The sequence below is a fragment of the Pteropus medius genome, unplaced genomic scaffold (assembly GCF_902729225.1).
Source record: "Pteropus medius unplaced genomic scaffold, Ma_sr-lr_union100, whole genome shotgun sequence".
Taxonomy (NCBI): Eukaryota; Metazoa; Chordata; class Mammalia; order Chiroptera; family Pteropodidae; genus Pteropus; species Pteropus medius.
In genome coordinates this window covers 7,366,273-7,383,158 of record NW_024342467.1, presented here as the reverse complement: position 1 = coordinate 7,383,158, position 16,886 = coordinate 7,366,273, and the positions used below count along the sequence as shown (strand labels likewise).

At 36.0% G+C, this 16,886-nt stretch overlaps 1 protein-coding gene across 1 annotated transcript; it reads left to right on the top strand.

Moving 5' to 3' along the window:
• The first annotated feature begins 1,888 nt into the window (after nt 1–1,888).
• Nucleotides 1,889–2,928, top strand: PRPS1L1 (phosphoribosyl pyrophosphate synthetase 1 like 1). The gene has a single exon (XM_039861823.1). It carries the CDS (start codon nt 1,929–1,931, stop codon nt 2,883–2,885), a length of 957 nt encoding a protein of 318 aa, XP_039717757.1. The 5' UTR covers nt 1,889–1,928; the 3' UTR covers nt 2,886–2,928.
• Nucleotides 2,929–16,886: the final 13,958 nt, after the last annotated feature.

Here is a 16,886-nt window from a genome sequence, read left to right as displayed (position 1 = left end):
GAGCCTGTTGATGTTGGAGAGAGATGTGATTGGATCAGCAGCATGAAATTTTAATGTAGCTTTTTTGACATAGCTATTTAAATAGCTTTATAATAATAGCACATTTCAATATATAAAACATTTCTTTCTAACAGTATAATATGTTTCACAGGCATTGCCAAATCTTAACATTTCTATTGCTTACCTCATACCTTACCATATTCCTGAGCCTATCCTATTTATGAACTCAACCCAGTGGGGAAGCTCAAAAGTGGGATGAGAAAATATATTCAAAAATTATTTAATAATTTCAAAACATGAAAAAGTGATGATTTGGTTTTAAGCTAAATCAAAATATTGCAGAAACAAATGTCAGTCACACATTATCAGGATAAAAATGTACCCTCTATATCTAATACTTCCATTATTTTTATGACAGTTTATTGCTGAATTTCCTAGTATCTATGGTCTCTTTCACTTCTTGCCCCATTACCCTCAATGTACTTTGGAAACTGTGTGTTTAAAATTTTCTAACAAACACTATTATCATATATATATTTTGATAGCCTTTTTTTAATTATAAAAATAATAAAAGTTCGAATACTAATGGCAATAAAATATGACAGTCCTCCTTCATTCCCAGCTTCCAACCAATGTACTCTCCTCTCCAAAAATAATCATAATAAAAAGAACTTCCATAATGATTTGATGCTTTTACCATTATTTAATTTTATAAACATAATGTCATACTATGCATATTTTTGTGACTGAGTTTTTACATTTAAAAATATCTTGGAGACAATTCTATCTGACTACACATACATCAGCCTCTTATAGTTGCCTCTGTATATATATTATTTGGTGATTTGCTCACTGACTGACATTTGTTAGTTTCCAGATTTTTGATTTTATAAGCAATTTTAGAGAGTTTATTATTTATCATTCACCACCTTTTTCTGGTCTTCAAATTTTTTTCATTCTAAGAAGCATAAGACTAGTTTCTATTTATTTTTTGTGGGTCACAAAAGAACTAAAAGTCCAAAATATTTTTAGTCTCTTTACAAACATTATTATTGGTATTCCAGGGGTAAAAAATGGAAATATAATATTGCAATTACATAAAACTTTTCATTAAAATATAGTTAAAATGATTTGCATTTAAATATAAATTGTCATTCACCATCTTATACTCTGTAAGTGGTACAAGATGACACACAGAACATCTTAGGAAATACTGACTGAATAAATTAATACAACAAATGTCATTATAAGTATAGTTTCGAGGTGCTTGTGAATATTTTAAGTAGATTCCTAAAAGTAGACACATCGAATCAAATGTTATGTGGAAAATTTCCCTTGCATAATCTACATATTTACACATTCTATTTAAAAAGTTCTTTGTCTTATAATTTGGCTTACTTGATGTGTGATATTAGTATTTTCTTGATTACTATAATTTTTCATGTTTATTAATACTTATTTTTTTCCTGTGAATTGCCTATCTATACCATTTTCAAACTTTTAAATTTAATTATCTTTTTCTCACTCAATTGGAAGAAGGCTGTCTAAAATATATTTAGATACTTTCTCCAGTCTGTATAACTTTCCTTTTAAACTTAAGGTTTTTTGCCTTGTAGAAGTTTTATACTTTTATGTATTCAAATTTATTTATGAAGCCTTAGGAAAAAACTACAGCAACTAGTAGGGAAAAAAATCCATAAACTGAAGAAAGACTTGATTATTTAGTTTAAAACTGTGAAGTGGGTGGCAACCAGGATTTTTTTTTTTTCATAAAGACCCAGGGGCAACTTACAGCTGTGTACAGCCGAAAGAGACCGAAACCGTCAGTAACAACCACCGGAAGCCGTTAGAGTCTGGTCTGACTTCCGTTCCAATGTCGTTGGCAGCGTTGATTGCTGGATCAAGAGTGCCTAGGGCAGGTGACTAAAATGCCAAATATCAAAATCTTCAGCGGCAGCTCCCATCAGGACTTATCCCAGAAAATTGCTGACCGCCTGGGCCTGGAGCTAAGCAAGGTGATGACCAAGAAATTCAGCAACCAGGAGACAAGCGTGGAAATTGGCGAGAGTGTGCGTGGAGAGGACGTCTACATAGTGCAGAGTGGTTGTGGAGAAATCAACGACAATCTGATGGAGCTTTTGATCATGATTAACGCCTGCAAGATTGCTTCAGCCAGCCGGGTTACCGCAGTCATCCCATGCTTCCCTTACGCCCGGCAGGATAAGAAGGATAAGAGCCGGGCTCCAATCTCTGCTAAGCTTGTTGCAAATATGCTGTCTATAGCAGGCGCGGATCATATCATCACCATGGACCTACATGCTTCTCAAATTCAGGGCTTTTTCGATATCCCAGTAGACAATTTGTATGCAGAGCCAGCTGTCCTGAAATGGATAAAGGAGAATATCTCTGAATGGAGGAATTGCACTATTGTCTCACCAGATGCTGGTGGAGCCAAGAGGGTGACCTCCATTGCAGACTGGTTGAATGTGGACTTTGCCTTGATTCACAAAGAACGGAAGAAGGCCAATGAAGTGGACCGCATGGTGCTAGTGGGAGATGTGAAGGACCGTGTGGCTATCCTTGTGGATGATATGGCTGACACTTGTGGTACAATCTGCCTTGCAGCTGACAAACTTCTCTCAGCTGGAGCCACCAGAGTTTATGCGGTCTTGACTCATGGAATCTTTTCTGGTCCAGCCATTACTCACATCAACAGTGCATGCGTTGAAGGAATAGTAGTTACCAATACCATACCTCAGGAGGATAACATGAAACATTGCTCAAAAATACAGGTGATCGATATCTCCATGATTCTTGCAGAAGCCATCAGGAGAACTCACAATGGCGAATCTGTTTCCTACCTATTCAGCCATGTCCCTTTATAATAGAATAACTTTGGGGTTATTCTATTTTAAAATAGAATAAGATAAAATAAAAATATAACCTGTGCATTGTTTTCCCTTGGTATTTGATGAAAAGTTCGCCAGAAGACCCAGCTTGTTCCATTGTGGCTTTCTATATCCACATCAGGTCTATTTAAGTTCATCTTAAATTGCAGAAAGACAGGTTGAGAATAATTATTGAGATTTCCTATCTGGGTTTTCTCATTTTGGCTTCTTTGATGATTTTGTGAGCCTTGCAGCTTGGACTACAGTCCAGCTGCAGATTTCAGACTTTGAGGGTGTTGTGTGGCTGTGTTTGGAAGTGATTGGGGAAGCTTAGATTACTTTACATATGAATGCTTCAGATTTCTTACTTTGTTCAGCACTAGCAATGCAGACAAACTCAATCCACCATCGCCACCCGCTCCACTCTCTGAACCCCTTACATTCTCTTGCTTCCATTCCTCCCCGCATTTGTCACAAGTTCACCAAGGCCTACACTAAATTGCATCAAGACCCCTGAGCACCCCCAAACCTGGTTCTCCTGGTTGCTGAGCCCCCTGCAAGGCAGGAGCAGCAGCTTTCAGCTTGAACAATTATGGGGTAGGGTCATGAGAGGAGGCTACAAAGTGCAGCAAATACTTCTTGAGAGGACAAAGACAAATCTACCACCATTTATTTGGAGACTGTGTACCTTGGATTCCCTGTTATACCTATTTCTTTTGATTTAGCTCTATCTCCAACCATCTGACCTTTTCCTGGCCAAATATCTTGTTGGGCTCAATAATCAATGTACCAGTCTTTTGAACTCAAACTCACTTCCTTCTATATAATCTCTAACATTTGCATTAGATGGTTTTTGCTGTAGCTTAATCTTAGCCACTACTGCCATGAGGATAGATTTTAGGTGATGGTGTCACACCTTCTGATTAAGAATTTTAATCTTCTTTCCTTGTATTCGGCCTCTTAGCCTCTCAGATGATCTCAGATTTATATTTAAAAATTGTTGTTATTGTTTCTAGTAGGGGAAAGCAATAAGATGTCTGTGTGTGTATGGGGAAAAAAAGGCCCCACATGTAGACATGTCATGTAAAATTTGGGGGAAATTGTACACAGGCCCTAAAAAGCTTCTAAAAGATAAAACACAAACAAGATAATTTTAAAGCAACAATATTCAGATTGCTGTAAACTTCTCATTTGATCTCCCAGGCAATAAGCAAAATAGAACAATGTTTTTGCAGTTCTAAAGGATTATTTTTAACCTAGATTTTTGTGCTCAGCCAAATGATCATTTACAGGGCAAAATTAAGGTATTTTTATACATTAAAAGACTCAGAAACTTTATCACCATGAATGGTTTCTGAAAGTGCTACTTGGGGATACTGAAAACGAAAATATATATAACCAGAAAGAATATGTGGGAAAAAGAGAAAATGTGAGCAAAGAAAGAAGTGAAACTGATAGAAACATCATTTTTTGTGGAGTTATTGTAAAGATTATCACAGTAAATAAGATAATTCACACAAAAATTGAACCACACTATAAAGCAAATTATTTGAAAATCTGTAAATAAAATTCCAGATATTTACAAAACATGAGAGGCTAGGAGAGGTTAAGGTTAATCTAAGTATTTTAAGGATCTTAACTAATTTGGGAGAAAGGTTACTGACACTTGTGATTGACCTTATAGAAAAAAAACCTTAGTTCAAATGTGTTCTATAAAATTCAAGGACAGACAAGAGAAGAAAAGGATGAGATAAATTATTTCCAAAGTCCTATACAGAAAGAAAAATATGGCATAGGCAAAACTAAACAGATCCAATTGATGACAGGAAATAAATGAGAAAAAAACATATTAAATAAAAAATACCAAAAATATATTACCACAACTAAAGTCAATATGTTGTTAGTCATATAAATACAGATCATTACATTCAGTAGCAAAAATAACTAAAGATATGCTGTTTACAGGAGACACATCTAAAAAATTTGGATATAAAGGGATGTTGAAAAATATACCAAGTAAATACTGACAAAGAGAAACTAGGAGTGATACTTACAGTCATAAAAGTGAAGTGTTTTGTTGATTAACACTCCCTGCCCAATAAGTTACCATCGTGAATCTTCATGCATCTAAGTGAACATTGAAATATAAACAGAAAAAACAGTGAGAAGATAAGGGGAAATATATAATCTACATAATAGAGGGAAATTTTAACAAAGTTCTTTCATAGATCAAATAATCAAAATGTTATAGAATTTAAATAACATCACAATTTAATAACTATATGTGCAAATTAAACAATTCACCTTTTCCTAAGATGAATAAAAATATTTATAAATATTAAATATATAATGGATCACAAAAATTCTTCATATATATTTTTAAAAGGAATTTATATAAACCATGTATAGTAAGGTAGATTTTCTACAATCATTTTGACAATATTGTGAAAAAAAAACAACAACTGTAAAACAGGAATAGAATGGAGCTTGCTTGATCTGATAAAATTTACTACAGACAAAACTATACCTAATGATGAAACATTGAAAACAGGTTCATTAAAACCAGACAAATTTCTAAGCCAGTAGAGTAAGGCAAGAAAAAGATGAGAGTGATACCGGGTTGGGCAGGGGGAGGCGGGGCAGGGGGAAGCAAAACTGTCACTATCTGCAAATGTCATGATTGCTAAAAAAATAATCCAACCATCAAAAGAAAAACTACCTATTTCTATGAGAGGTCAGTATAGTGACTACATATAGGATAAAATAATTGCCTTTTCTAAATACCAATAAAACATAATAGAAAAATATAATTGAAAAAAGTTTCAACAACTTGAGCAATAAAATCCACAAAATAACAAATAATAAACTGCAAAACTGTAAGATTTGTGTGAAAAAAATTTACTAAAGGACACAAAATCTACCTGAATAAATATATTATGAATCTGGAGAAAAAAGAATATGAGAGTTTCCTCAAATCATCTAGTCAGCATAAGCCCAATGGAAACTGTCATAGAATTTTTTAAATAGAGAACTCGTCAACCTTTTCTTAAAATTCATCTGGAAAAGTAAGTGATCAAAAATGTTCGAGCTCTTTTTGAAAATGTTTTTGTACTACAATATGTTAAAATGTTCTAAGGCTGCAATAATTAAAATCTGTATGATGCAGGAATGGACACAGAAATTAATACTGCAGAATTTAGATTCCTGAAACAGAACCATGAATACTTACGAGAATTTAGTAAACACATACCCTATTTAATGGAGAGACTGCGTTACTGGAAAAAAAAGGAGCATAACTGAATCAATTCTATAGGAGAATCACTATTACAAAGTCTCCATGGAGATGCTTTCCTGATATCCTGCCTTGGCAACTGCTCCTGCAATCTACTTAGATTCTCTGAAGTGGAGACGAGACTCCTGCCATAGTTATTTTCCATAGTATCTTCATACAGTTGTGTGGTCAACCCAGATCATAGTGATTCTTATGGGCTCCTTAATGTTAGTTGTTGCTTATCAATATCTAGCTTCTTGATGATCTCAACGTTCTGCTTGTTTGATTACGTCTAGGAAAGCACCTCCAGCCTATTCAAAATGTCCACTTTAAGACCCACTATAACACTATTACTTTGTTTATATGAAGTATATCCTGTATTATTTTCACTCATTTAATCAACCATTATTGGATAAACTTCTCTAGTATACAAAACAAATGAAAGGCCATAGCATCTTAAATAACACATGCTGCAGAATACATTCACCTCATAGGTAGTTAAGTAACAGATTCCCCTCTGAAAGCTATAGTATACTTATGCTTATTGGCTGAGAACTGTTTTATATGGTTGGTCACAGTACATACCAGCTGCAATTGGCTGAGCGCTCACAACAGCATTTAGAGACTAAAGTGGGAGAAATATATGTAGAGAATTAATTCTGCCAAAGTGGCATTAAATCAAGTATACATATATTTAATAAAATTGATATATCCTATCACTATATAAATAATACAGTGATCAATCAATGGTGCTAGATATGACTATTGATTGGGAAGCCAGATTTTTCTTATTCTTAAATGATATACAAAAATACATTCCAGAAGTAGTGATTATAAAGAACAGAACTCTAAAGCACTGGAAGAAAATGTGGAGTAACATTTATACTCTTGTAGCAGAAAAGGCCTTCTTAAGATGGATGTAAAACTCAGAATTCCTAAAAGATAAGATTGAGACATGATTTCTGGGATTTCTAAAAATGTGAAAGTGGCTTTGAAATTAGGTAATGGGCAGAAGCTGGAAGAATTTTGAGGTGCAAGATAGCAGAAACCTAGATTACTTTGAAGAGACTTGTTAGATTATAGATGTTGAGAGAGTTTCAAGAGAAAGCTCAGAAGGAAATAAAGAGGATGATGGAGAATGCTTCTATCATCTTAGAGAATACATATACCATCATGAACAAATTGTTAACAGAAATATGAATATTAAATATGCTTCTTGTGAGGTCTCAAAGGAAATAAGAAACTGGAGGAAAGGCTATCCTTGTTATAAAATGGCACAAAACTTGGCTGAATTGTCTTCTACTGTTGGGTGAAAAACACAACTTGTAAGTGATGAACGGATATTTAGCTGAGGAGATTTCCAAGCTAAGTGTTGAAGGTAAGGCCTGGTTCATCCTTGCTGCTTATAGTAAAATGCAAGAGGAAAGAGGGAAGTTATGGAAGAAACAGTTAAATAAAAAGAGACAGCAATTAATGATCTGAGAGATTCTCAGATTTCCAGATTGCAAAGGATGCTGAAATTAACAAATTTATTGCTGAGAAAGCATGTTCTAAAGAGAAGACCAAGGATGTGGCTGGACAACCTTTTACTGAAGAGATTATGTATGTGAATCATGGAGCTATTCTACCATCTCAGCAAAAAGCAGGAATAGAGATAAGATTATCCAGGAAGGATGGCAAGGAACCTCTTGTCTAATGGTGGGAACTCTCATGGCATACACGGAGGCAAAGGGGACAGAGACAAGATAAATAAATGAATGCTGTCCTATCTTTTAGGAGGCCACTATTCAACCCACTATACTGCCTGTTTCCCTTCTCTGTTTATCTTCTTTGGATTCCCTATTAGACGTATACCGCAACTTCTGGATATGTATCTTCCTTATAACTTTTGTCATATTTTTTATCTTTTTATTCTTCATCACTGGGTCCTTGGAGAATTCTTTAACTTGATCTCCTGGTCTAATTTAGTCTTCAGTTATATTCTATTATTCATCTCAACTATTGAAGAATTTCCTTTCAATATCAGCTACCATGCTTTTAATCTCCAAATACTCCATTTCTTTTTCATAAGTCTTTTTGTTATTGTTGATACTACTTTTGATTTTATGGAATGTAATATTATCTCAGTTATCTTTGTGGATATTGACTATAATCATTTAACTTTTAACTTTATTTGCCAGTATTAACTATTTTGTCGAGGATGTGCAATAATGGAGAAAAATAAGTATAGCAGGTGATCTTTTCTTTATGTCTTGTGGATATTTTGACTTCTGATTGCAAGGATTTCCTAGATATTGTGGTGACCATAACTTACTTGGGATACTTTCAAACCTGAAGGCTCAGCCTGAAATTTTTCACTCTCACTTCCAAAAACTGTACTCACAAATTGTTTCTTGTGGCAAAATTCTAAAGTCCATTTGTCAAAAAGTTGGAGATAGTCACAACTAAATCACTGAACTTTAATATAATATAGTCATTAAATTAATTCAGTCAACCAATTACTTATAGACTTTCTCAATGCCCAATGCTTCTTTGAGGAGTTTTCTAAAAATTTGCTACAAAACTTTCTTATCTGGAGATCATCTTTTATTTTTATGAGCTTCTAGTTCTTTAGCCCTATTAGGGCTTGTTGGCATTGGTTTCCACATACTTTATACCACCTGGAAATGATTTACTTCTTTGATCTTTTGTTGATTTATCTTCTGGATAAGTATTTCTGTTTGCCCTCCTCATTCTTCTTAACCTTTATAAAAACTATTAAAAATTAATAACCCTTTTCTAATCATAGTGCTCTATTCACTTGACTTTTTATGATCCTGTAATACTGGAGCTTTTCTCCCAATTCTTGGCTCAAACTTCTTTCCCACCTTCCAACTGATAAAGCTCATTCTCAGCACTGTGTTCAAATCTAAAGGGTAGAGGGCTCTGCTCTTCATAGCTCTAATGTATAAGGTAGGTGCTTGCTTAACCAAATTTCTTTCTATATGAATTCCCTCTGTACTTCTGCCACACTTATTTTCCTAAAATATTACTTTCATTACCTTAATCTCATAATCAAAAATTTTGATGATTTTTTTAATTGTTTATAGAAAAATCCACCCTTTCTTTTGATGTATGACTATCAAAATCGGGTCCACTACTCTCAATATAAACTTTCTACTTCATTTTTATTAGTCTAGTCATTGCCCCAGAAAACACTTGCAAAATCTGTTAACATACCATTATGTACATTCACCTAACCTCCAAGAGTCTCTCTTTTATCCTCCACTTGACTAAATCTCACTTTTCTTCAAGGCCCATTTCTTTTACAAACATCTCAATATCTGATCTCTTTTTCTCTCTTCTGTAAACTCCTATTGTCTAAAGTCCTATTGTCTACATCATTTTTTGCAATGTTGTCTTCTGTTATGAAATTAGTTTGGGTGGTCCTTTAGAATTAGGAATATTTCATATTTTTTTTAATCTTCAAGATGTCTTATATAATATTTAACATACACTAAGCAGTCAGTTATTATGCTTTGGTTGATTTTTAAAAATTGATATAAACCATACTAGATGATGGGTAAATCTAGCAATAGCTAAGTACCAACCTAAGGATTTTAAAAAATTATTTAAAAAAGCAAAAGGGAGAGAAAAAAAATGATAGATGATAGAGGTTTTGTTCATCCCTCTTGCTACCAAATCAAAGTTGTGACAGAAACACAGAGCAAACAGCAAGGAAAGTCGCCTGGGTTCTAGATGAATAAGCCCTACAATTAGGGAGAGAAATAAGAAATCACTCTGCAACAGGAGGAGGTAGGACGGGCGAGGATGCAAGGCTGCCCAGTCCCAAGATGGTGAGTAAGACAGAGGCTGCGGCAGCGGCAGCGGCACCTGCAGATGCCTCTTAAAGGGGCCGCGTCCTTGAGCAGACTTTCATGGTGACGGACATGCTTGCTCTGAGCACCAGTACTGGGTAGCTGCACAGGGGGCACCTCAGGGGGACTTACAGTGGGACACTGAGTTGTCCAAGTGAGGACTGGAGTATAAGATCTCTCCCTGACAGAAGTGCCGAAGGTATCCACTATTCCTCTGTTGAGCCCTTCCCCTTCCCAGTGTGCAGACACAGTGCCACCATAGCTGAGACATCATCAAACTAGATAACAGAGATCATTTTGCCCAGAGGATTCCCTGAAACTCTGCCTCCCCCAGCTCGTAGCCCCACCCAAGCCACATCCAGGTGTGTTCTTGGCGAGTGAGGTGCTCCTTGCTGAGCAGTGCCTAGACTAACACTGGTGACAGCAGGCTTCGGTTTCTGGTATGGCAGCCAAAATGGGAAGACAAAGAAGCAGAAACCATATGAGAGAACAGAACAGAGATCCAGGAATAATGGAGTCAAGCAATCTAAAAGTTACAGAGTTCAAAACACTGGTTATAAAGATGCTCAATGAACTTAGGGGAAGTGTAGAAGAATTCAGTGAAAACGTCAACAAAGAGATAAAAAACATAAAAATCGAAATGGAAATTATAAAAGGAAAACAGTCTGAAATGAAGAATACATTATCTGAGATGAAGAGGAAATTAGATGGAATAAAAAGAATGGATAAAGGTGAGGATTGAACCACCAACATAGAGGATGGAGAAGCCAAGGACACTCAAGCAGAATGTCAAGAAAAAAGAAGCCAAGACTATAATAGTAACTTAAGGAGCCTACAGGACACTATTAAATGTAAAATTATCAGTGTCATAGGGGTACCTAAAGGAAAACAAGACATTGAAGAGCTACTCGAAGAAGTAATGATGGAAAAGTTCCCTCACCTGGTAAAAGAAATAGACCTATAACCACAGGAAGCTCAGAGAGTCTCAAGAAAGAGGAACCCAAAGAGGCTCACACCAAGACACATCATAATTAAAAATGCCAATGGTTTAACAAAGAGCGAATCTTAAAAGCAGAAATTGAAAAGCAGTTACCTACAAAGAAGCACCATAAGACTGGCAGTTGATTTCTTGAAAGAAACTGCAGGACAGAAGGGCTTGGCACAAAATATTCGACATGATGAAAACCCGGAATCTACAACCAAGAATACTTTATCCAGCAAAGCTATTATTTAGAGTCGAAGGACAGGTAAATAGCTTCACAGACAAAAATAAGCTACAGGAATTTATCACACCAAATTGATATTACAGGAAATGTTAGAGGGACTTCTTTAAGAAGAAAAAACATGTATCAAAAACTGGAATAAAAATGGTAATAACTACATTCTTATCAACAAGTACCTCAAGTGGAAAAGAATTAAGTGCTCCAACCAAAAAATAGAGTGGCTGAATGGATAAGAAAATAAGACCCCTATATATGCAGCCTACGGGAGACTCACTTCAAATTAAAATATACACACAGACTAAAAGGGAGGGGATGGAAAGAGATATTATCTTGATGAACCTAGAGGGTATTGTGCTGAATGAAATGGATTGGATAGGGAAAGACAAATGTTGCATGATTTCATGTACATGCAGAATCTGAAAAACAAAATAAACAACAGCATCAAAAGCAGAAATAAACTCATAGATACAGAGAATATTTTGAGGGCTACTAGATGAAAGGGAGGTTTGGGGAGACAATGAAAAAAGGCAAAGGGATTAAGAGGTGCAAGTGGATAGTTGCATAATAGACGTGGAGATGTAGAGTGTAGCATGGGGAATATGGTTAATATTGTAATAAATATGTAAGGGGGAAGAGGAATGCTAGATTTAGTGGGTTGATCACCTTGTGAGTTATGTGAATCTCTGATCACTAGGCTGTACAACTGCAATTCGTATATTATTGTATGCCAACTATAATTGAGAAAAAAACTCATTGAATTGTACAATGTAAATATGAGCAACTAATTGCCTATTATATTTCAATAAAGCCAGGGATGGGGGAAGCAGTAAGGAGGTGTGGTAGCATTTTCAGTAGATAGCTCATGCGAGGAAAGTAGTACTTTCTGAAGAGAATGCAGCAGTGTTGTGCAAAATGAACTGGACTGGAAAGAATCTGTAACTGGGAGACCAGATGTGTCTAGGTGAGTTTTATTTTGAGAAATTCAGCCTGTATAGTATTGTTTTAGAATTGTAGTAAACAAAGAAGCCTTCATTGTCCTAATTCCTAATGCACACATGGGATGTTTACTGGAATTCAGTCTGAGTATAAATTTCTAAATGTAATGTTGACAATATCTCTTATCAGATGACATGATTAATGATGTTTTCTTCAGGGTTGCTTCAGTTAGTGTTTATTAAGTTGCTTCCCAAATCCCAATGCTATTTCAGAGATACAGTCAGACGATTATACTTATGAGCACCCTGCATGAATCAGAAAAGATAAGGCAGTGATTGAATGGTTTTTCAATAATATATTTTACCCAGATTTAGTTATTATGCAACTAGTGACTTTCTTCTTCTCTGTTTTTATACTTGTCGTTCTGTTTCTTTCTTTTCTAGGAAAATCATTCTTTTTTTACCCTGATTTTATTGCAGATGCTATGCGATGACTGGCATACCTCATTGCCTAGAGCTAGGAAAGGGAGCCTTCCTTTCACACATTAAAGAGTGTCTGGTTGTTTTGACAATGAGTAGTGTCTGCTCTCCAGACTTAAAATAGTGCTTTTTTTTTTCCTCCTTGCTTACCATTTGGCTCTTTCACTTAATAGCCCTACTAGTTAAGAGAGAATGAGAAACACTAGCCCTGTGAAGGTCTCCTGGAATGACATCCCTTGCAGAGGAACAACAAGAGCTAAGGCTTTGAGCTGGGAACACGCAGCTAGAGCAACAGAAAGACTAGTATGGCTGGAGTAGAGTGAGTGAGAGGAAGAGTAGAATGAGATTAGGTCAGCAAGTTGGGCAGAGCCGGATGAGGTAGTGCAGCTATCGTGTGCTATAAACTTCTTTGACCACCAATCAGTCACCATCAAATTGATCTGCTGTTTGCTTTTCTGGCCTGCATGTACTTAAATCTTTGCTGGAAAGATTATGTCTTAAATTATTGCTGCTTAATAAGTTAATGTTTTTTCCTACACAGGACCTTCTGAATACCAAAGCAATTCGGATATTCCCAAACGTGCCAGATTATAAAATTCCTGGCCTCCCACTTTTAACCTCCTGAATCTCCAGATAAGAAGCCTAGGAAACAATATTTTCAAAATAATTAACCTAAATGATCCTTATGATCTGGCAGGTTTAAGAAACAGTAAGTTTCCAAAATGAGATTAATAGAGAGAATTTTGAGTGTGGAAGGCATTTTTGAGCAGTAGCATCCCAAATTACATACTATGTTGTGAATATTTGTGGCAGCTCTTACCAACACATGGAACATGAGCCGCCATTTTCCTTTCCAGTAACCATGGACTTCATCTCTAATGGAAGCTAAGGGCACTTTCTGCTGACAGTAGACATGGCCACAGATTTCTTCTTGACACAGATCCAGGCAGCCATTACTACTCAACAAGGTATAGGAGATGAAATTCACATGCCATCCCTCTTACAGGTTTGTCCCTAGACTAGGGGAACTTCTCAGTTGGTTTTTACTTTGAGAAATACATAGGAAAATATATTTTCATTTAGGGGTTGATGTGTATGGTTAACTTTGTTTTGTTGACTTATCAATATATATTTATATAGACTTCATTGCTGCAGTATCTGAAAAAATAGATTTCAAAATTGTTTTTATAAAAGCTTATGCATATAGACATATTTCTAAAGTATGGGGCAGTGAGAACAAAAATAAGCTTTAGAATTAGATAAGCCTTAATTTTAATCCTGGCTGTACTGTATTACTACACAATTAATATATGTCTTCGAATCTCTGATTTCTTATCTCCTCCATAATAGAGACAAAATATCTCATAGAATTGCTGTGATTCAACATGAACATGTGTGAAACAGCTAGAACAGTTTGGTCACATGGTGTGTACATGAAATAAAGCCTAGATTTCCTCCTTTCCTTTGCTTGAAACAGAATCTCCCTCTATTAATAGACTTGCTCATAAGATTTTTTCCTGTGTTCCTCTACTTGGTAACAGAATTTGGATGGCATAATGTGGAAATTTTAAGAAATACTCTAAAATGTTATTTATTCAAAGTTTGATAACTACTATGTATTCAAACAAGCCAAATCCTCAATTAACCTTTTTTGTTTTTATGTGTAGGGGTGTATGCCCTAGACTTGTAAGAAAACCATGGAATCACAGCCCCTTAAAGTTAAATTGGACCCTCGACATCATTAGTACAATATACTGAACTCCTACAGCCAAATGATGAGAAAATAAGTTCAAATTGGGGATTCATTTACAAAAATGTTTGTCCCACAGTTAATAAGTCATTGTTCAAAACTATGCCTCTTTAGTAAAGAGTAATGACTGTGAGTTATGTATTATTGAAATAACTTAAATTATGTGTGTTATACTACCATGATTAGTCAGGAAAGTTAAGCTAACCTAAGAGAAATAAATATAATAAGAGTTTATACCCAATAATTTTTTTACATAGCCAAAATAGTCAGAAATCTAAATGGATCAAAAAGCAATTCAACCCCTAAACATGTTAGTTACTCGACATTTTACTGAAGTTGAATATAAATGCCTCTCGTGTTTTCCCAGATTCTCTATTTCTCCTGCACCTCAGGCGTGTGTACTTATTCAAAACATATATAATTAAGCTAAAATATCAAACAGTTAAATTATAGGCTTTTACTTCCTGTATTTCTATATCAATTCCAATGGTCAACCCTTATGTCTCCCACCTCTCTTTCTTCAGTTATTCTCACAGGGATTTGCTAGTTTCTAAACCAATCCTAACAAAATCAGGATCAAAAGCTTTGAATCTGCAAACTAGTGTAGGCTTAGAATTAATTGCAGTAATGCAACAACTATCCACAGTGCTTGGGCTCTCACATGTCCTCTGTTTGTTTACCATCAGCATAGCTCAGCCCAAGGTCTGCTATGTGAAGACGAAGCCTCAGGTCTCTGGGCATTCCTCGGGTTGGCATACTCTGACACTCTTCTTGTGTTAGCCATTAGATCAGGATTTTCCTCTGATTATCTCTCTTCTCCATATTCTATCAGCTTTATGTTCTGACTCTGTTTGGACCGTGGCCTACAATGAGCCCCAAGCGATGACAAGGTCCTAGAAGCTTGCTGACTCTAGTGTCTGCATCCTTTCATGAGGAGAAGCCTGGAGTGGCTTCTCCCACACCTACTGCATTGTCACGTCTGATTAGCTCTCTTTTAGCATCACCTAGATTTCTTATCACTGTATTCTGCCCATCAAATCAACATTTCTGATTCTGGAAGTTGTCAGTATCATGCTTAAGCATGCTTTTTGGATGCTACATTTTTGGAGCTCCATCTTTACCTCTGTCACAATGAGAAAGTAGCTTACCACACAGTTTTACCCTTGACCTCCTCCCTGCTGAAGTCCCCATGTGCTTTTTAACAAGACCCACCTGAGTTACTTCTACTTGATCTCCTGCCGCTTATCTTTACCTATATAATCTCTCCCTTATAATGCTGACAGATTAATCTTCAAAGGCATACCTTTAATGTCATCATTCTGGTGATCAAAAGCCCCATAAAGCTTCCCACTGCCTACTGCATTTAATAAATTCTTCTTCTGAGTTTTAGGAACCTTCCAGGATCCATCCAAAATTTCCAAATGTTCCCAAGAGTCAGATGTGACTCGCTCCCTGGCCAAGTCTTTGGCTCATGTTGCTTGCCCCACGAAAACTGCCCTCCTTCCTATTTTCCTAGGCCCAGTCCTAGTCTTTGCTGAAGGACAAGCTCAAGTAGGAATTCCAACATAAAATCTTTCCTGACTCTTCTAGCTTTTTTGTACATTGACTTAGTTTGTAACAAATTAGTACTTAATGTTTTCCTAGTTGCTTCATATGATCCATCAAGCCTGACTTTCCTAGGAAGCTGGAAAGGATTCCATAAGAAATGACCATTTTCTCTACTCTTGTGTGCCTTACAGTGCTTAGGACAGTAATAGGAGGCATGAAGTAGCCTGCTAAAACAAGTTCATTTGGTTTAAAAAGTATCCTGTAGGCAAATCTTTTATTTCCATAGAAAACATGCTGATCACTAAGCTTAGTGATCCAGTTATGTATGATGTAGTGATTCAATTATGTGGTGCTTTCCTCTGTCAAAGCTATCTAAGTATCAAAGAAGACATAAGGTGACCCCATCTGTGTAAAGCAGAACAGGTGTTATAATTGTGGAAAACTGTCTGCAGTGGTAACTGAGATGATATATGTGATTCAGCTGAGTTAAAAGGCCTGAGAATAACTGTTTCCTGATTATTTCACTTGGAGAGAAATTCTAGGATATTTCTTTCAGACAGGGCAGCGGACTGAACAAAGGTGGAGGATAATGAACTATATGCCTAGGAAGAAAGAGAGAGAAGAGGGTTAGGGGCAGGGAGTTGGAGGAGAAGAATGAACATAAATGTATTCTTCTATGAACCAGCTAAGAATTTAATCAGAAAAGGCACTATAGGAGAGGGATGCCTAGCGACATTTACCTTGCGTAGAAACAGTGGGGTGCTTGTAAACATTTAACAATGAGTTCTCTGAAAAACAAAAGCCCTGATTTGTACTATTTATGTATTTCCATGGAATAAATACTCTCATTGCCAAATTCAAGCTACCAATGTACACTCACTGAACATGGACTTGAGAAGAATGTGCACAATCCAGTCCAGCGAGCTGGTCGGGC

Coding starts and splice junctions, on each gene's coding strand:
- PRPS1L1 (XM_039861823.1), top strand. CDS start 1,929: ATGCCAAATATCAAAATCTTCAGCGGCAGCTCCCATCAGGACTTATCC.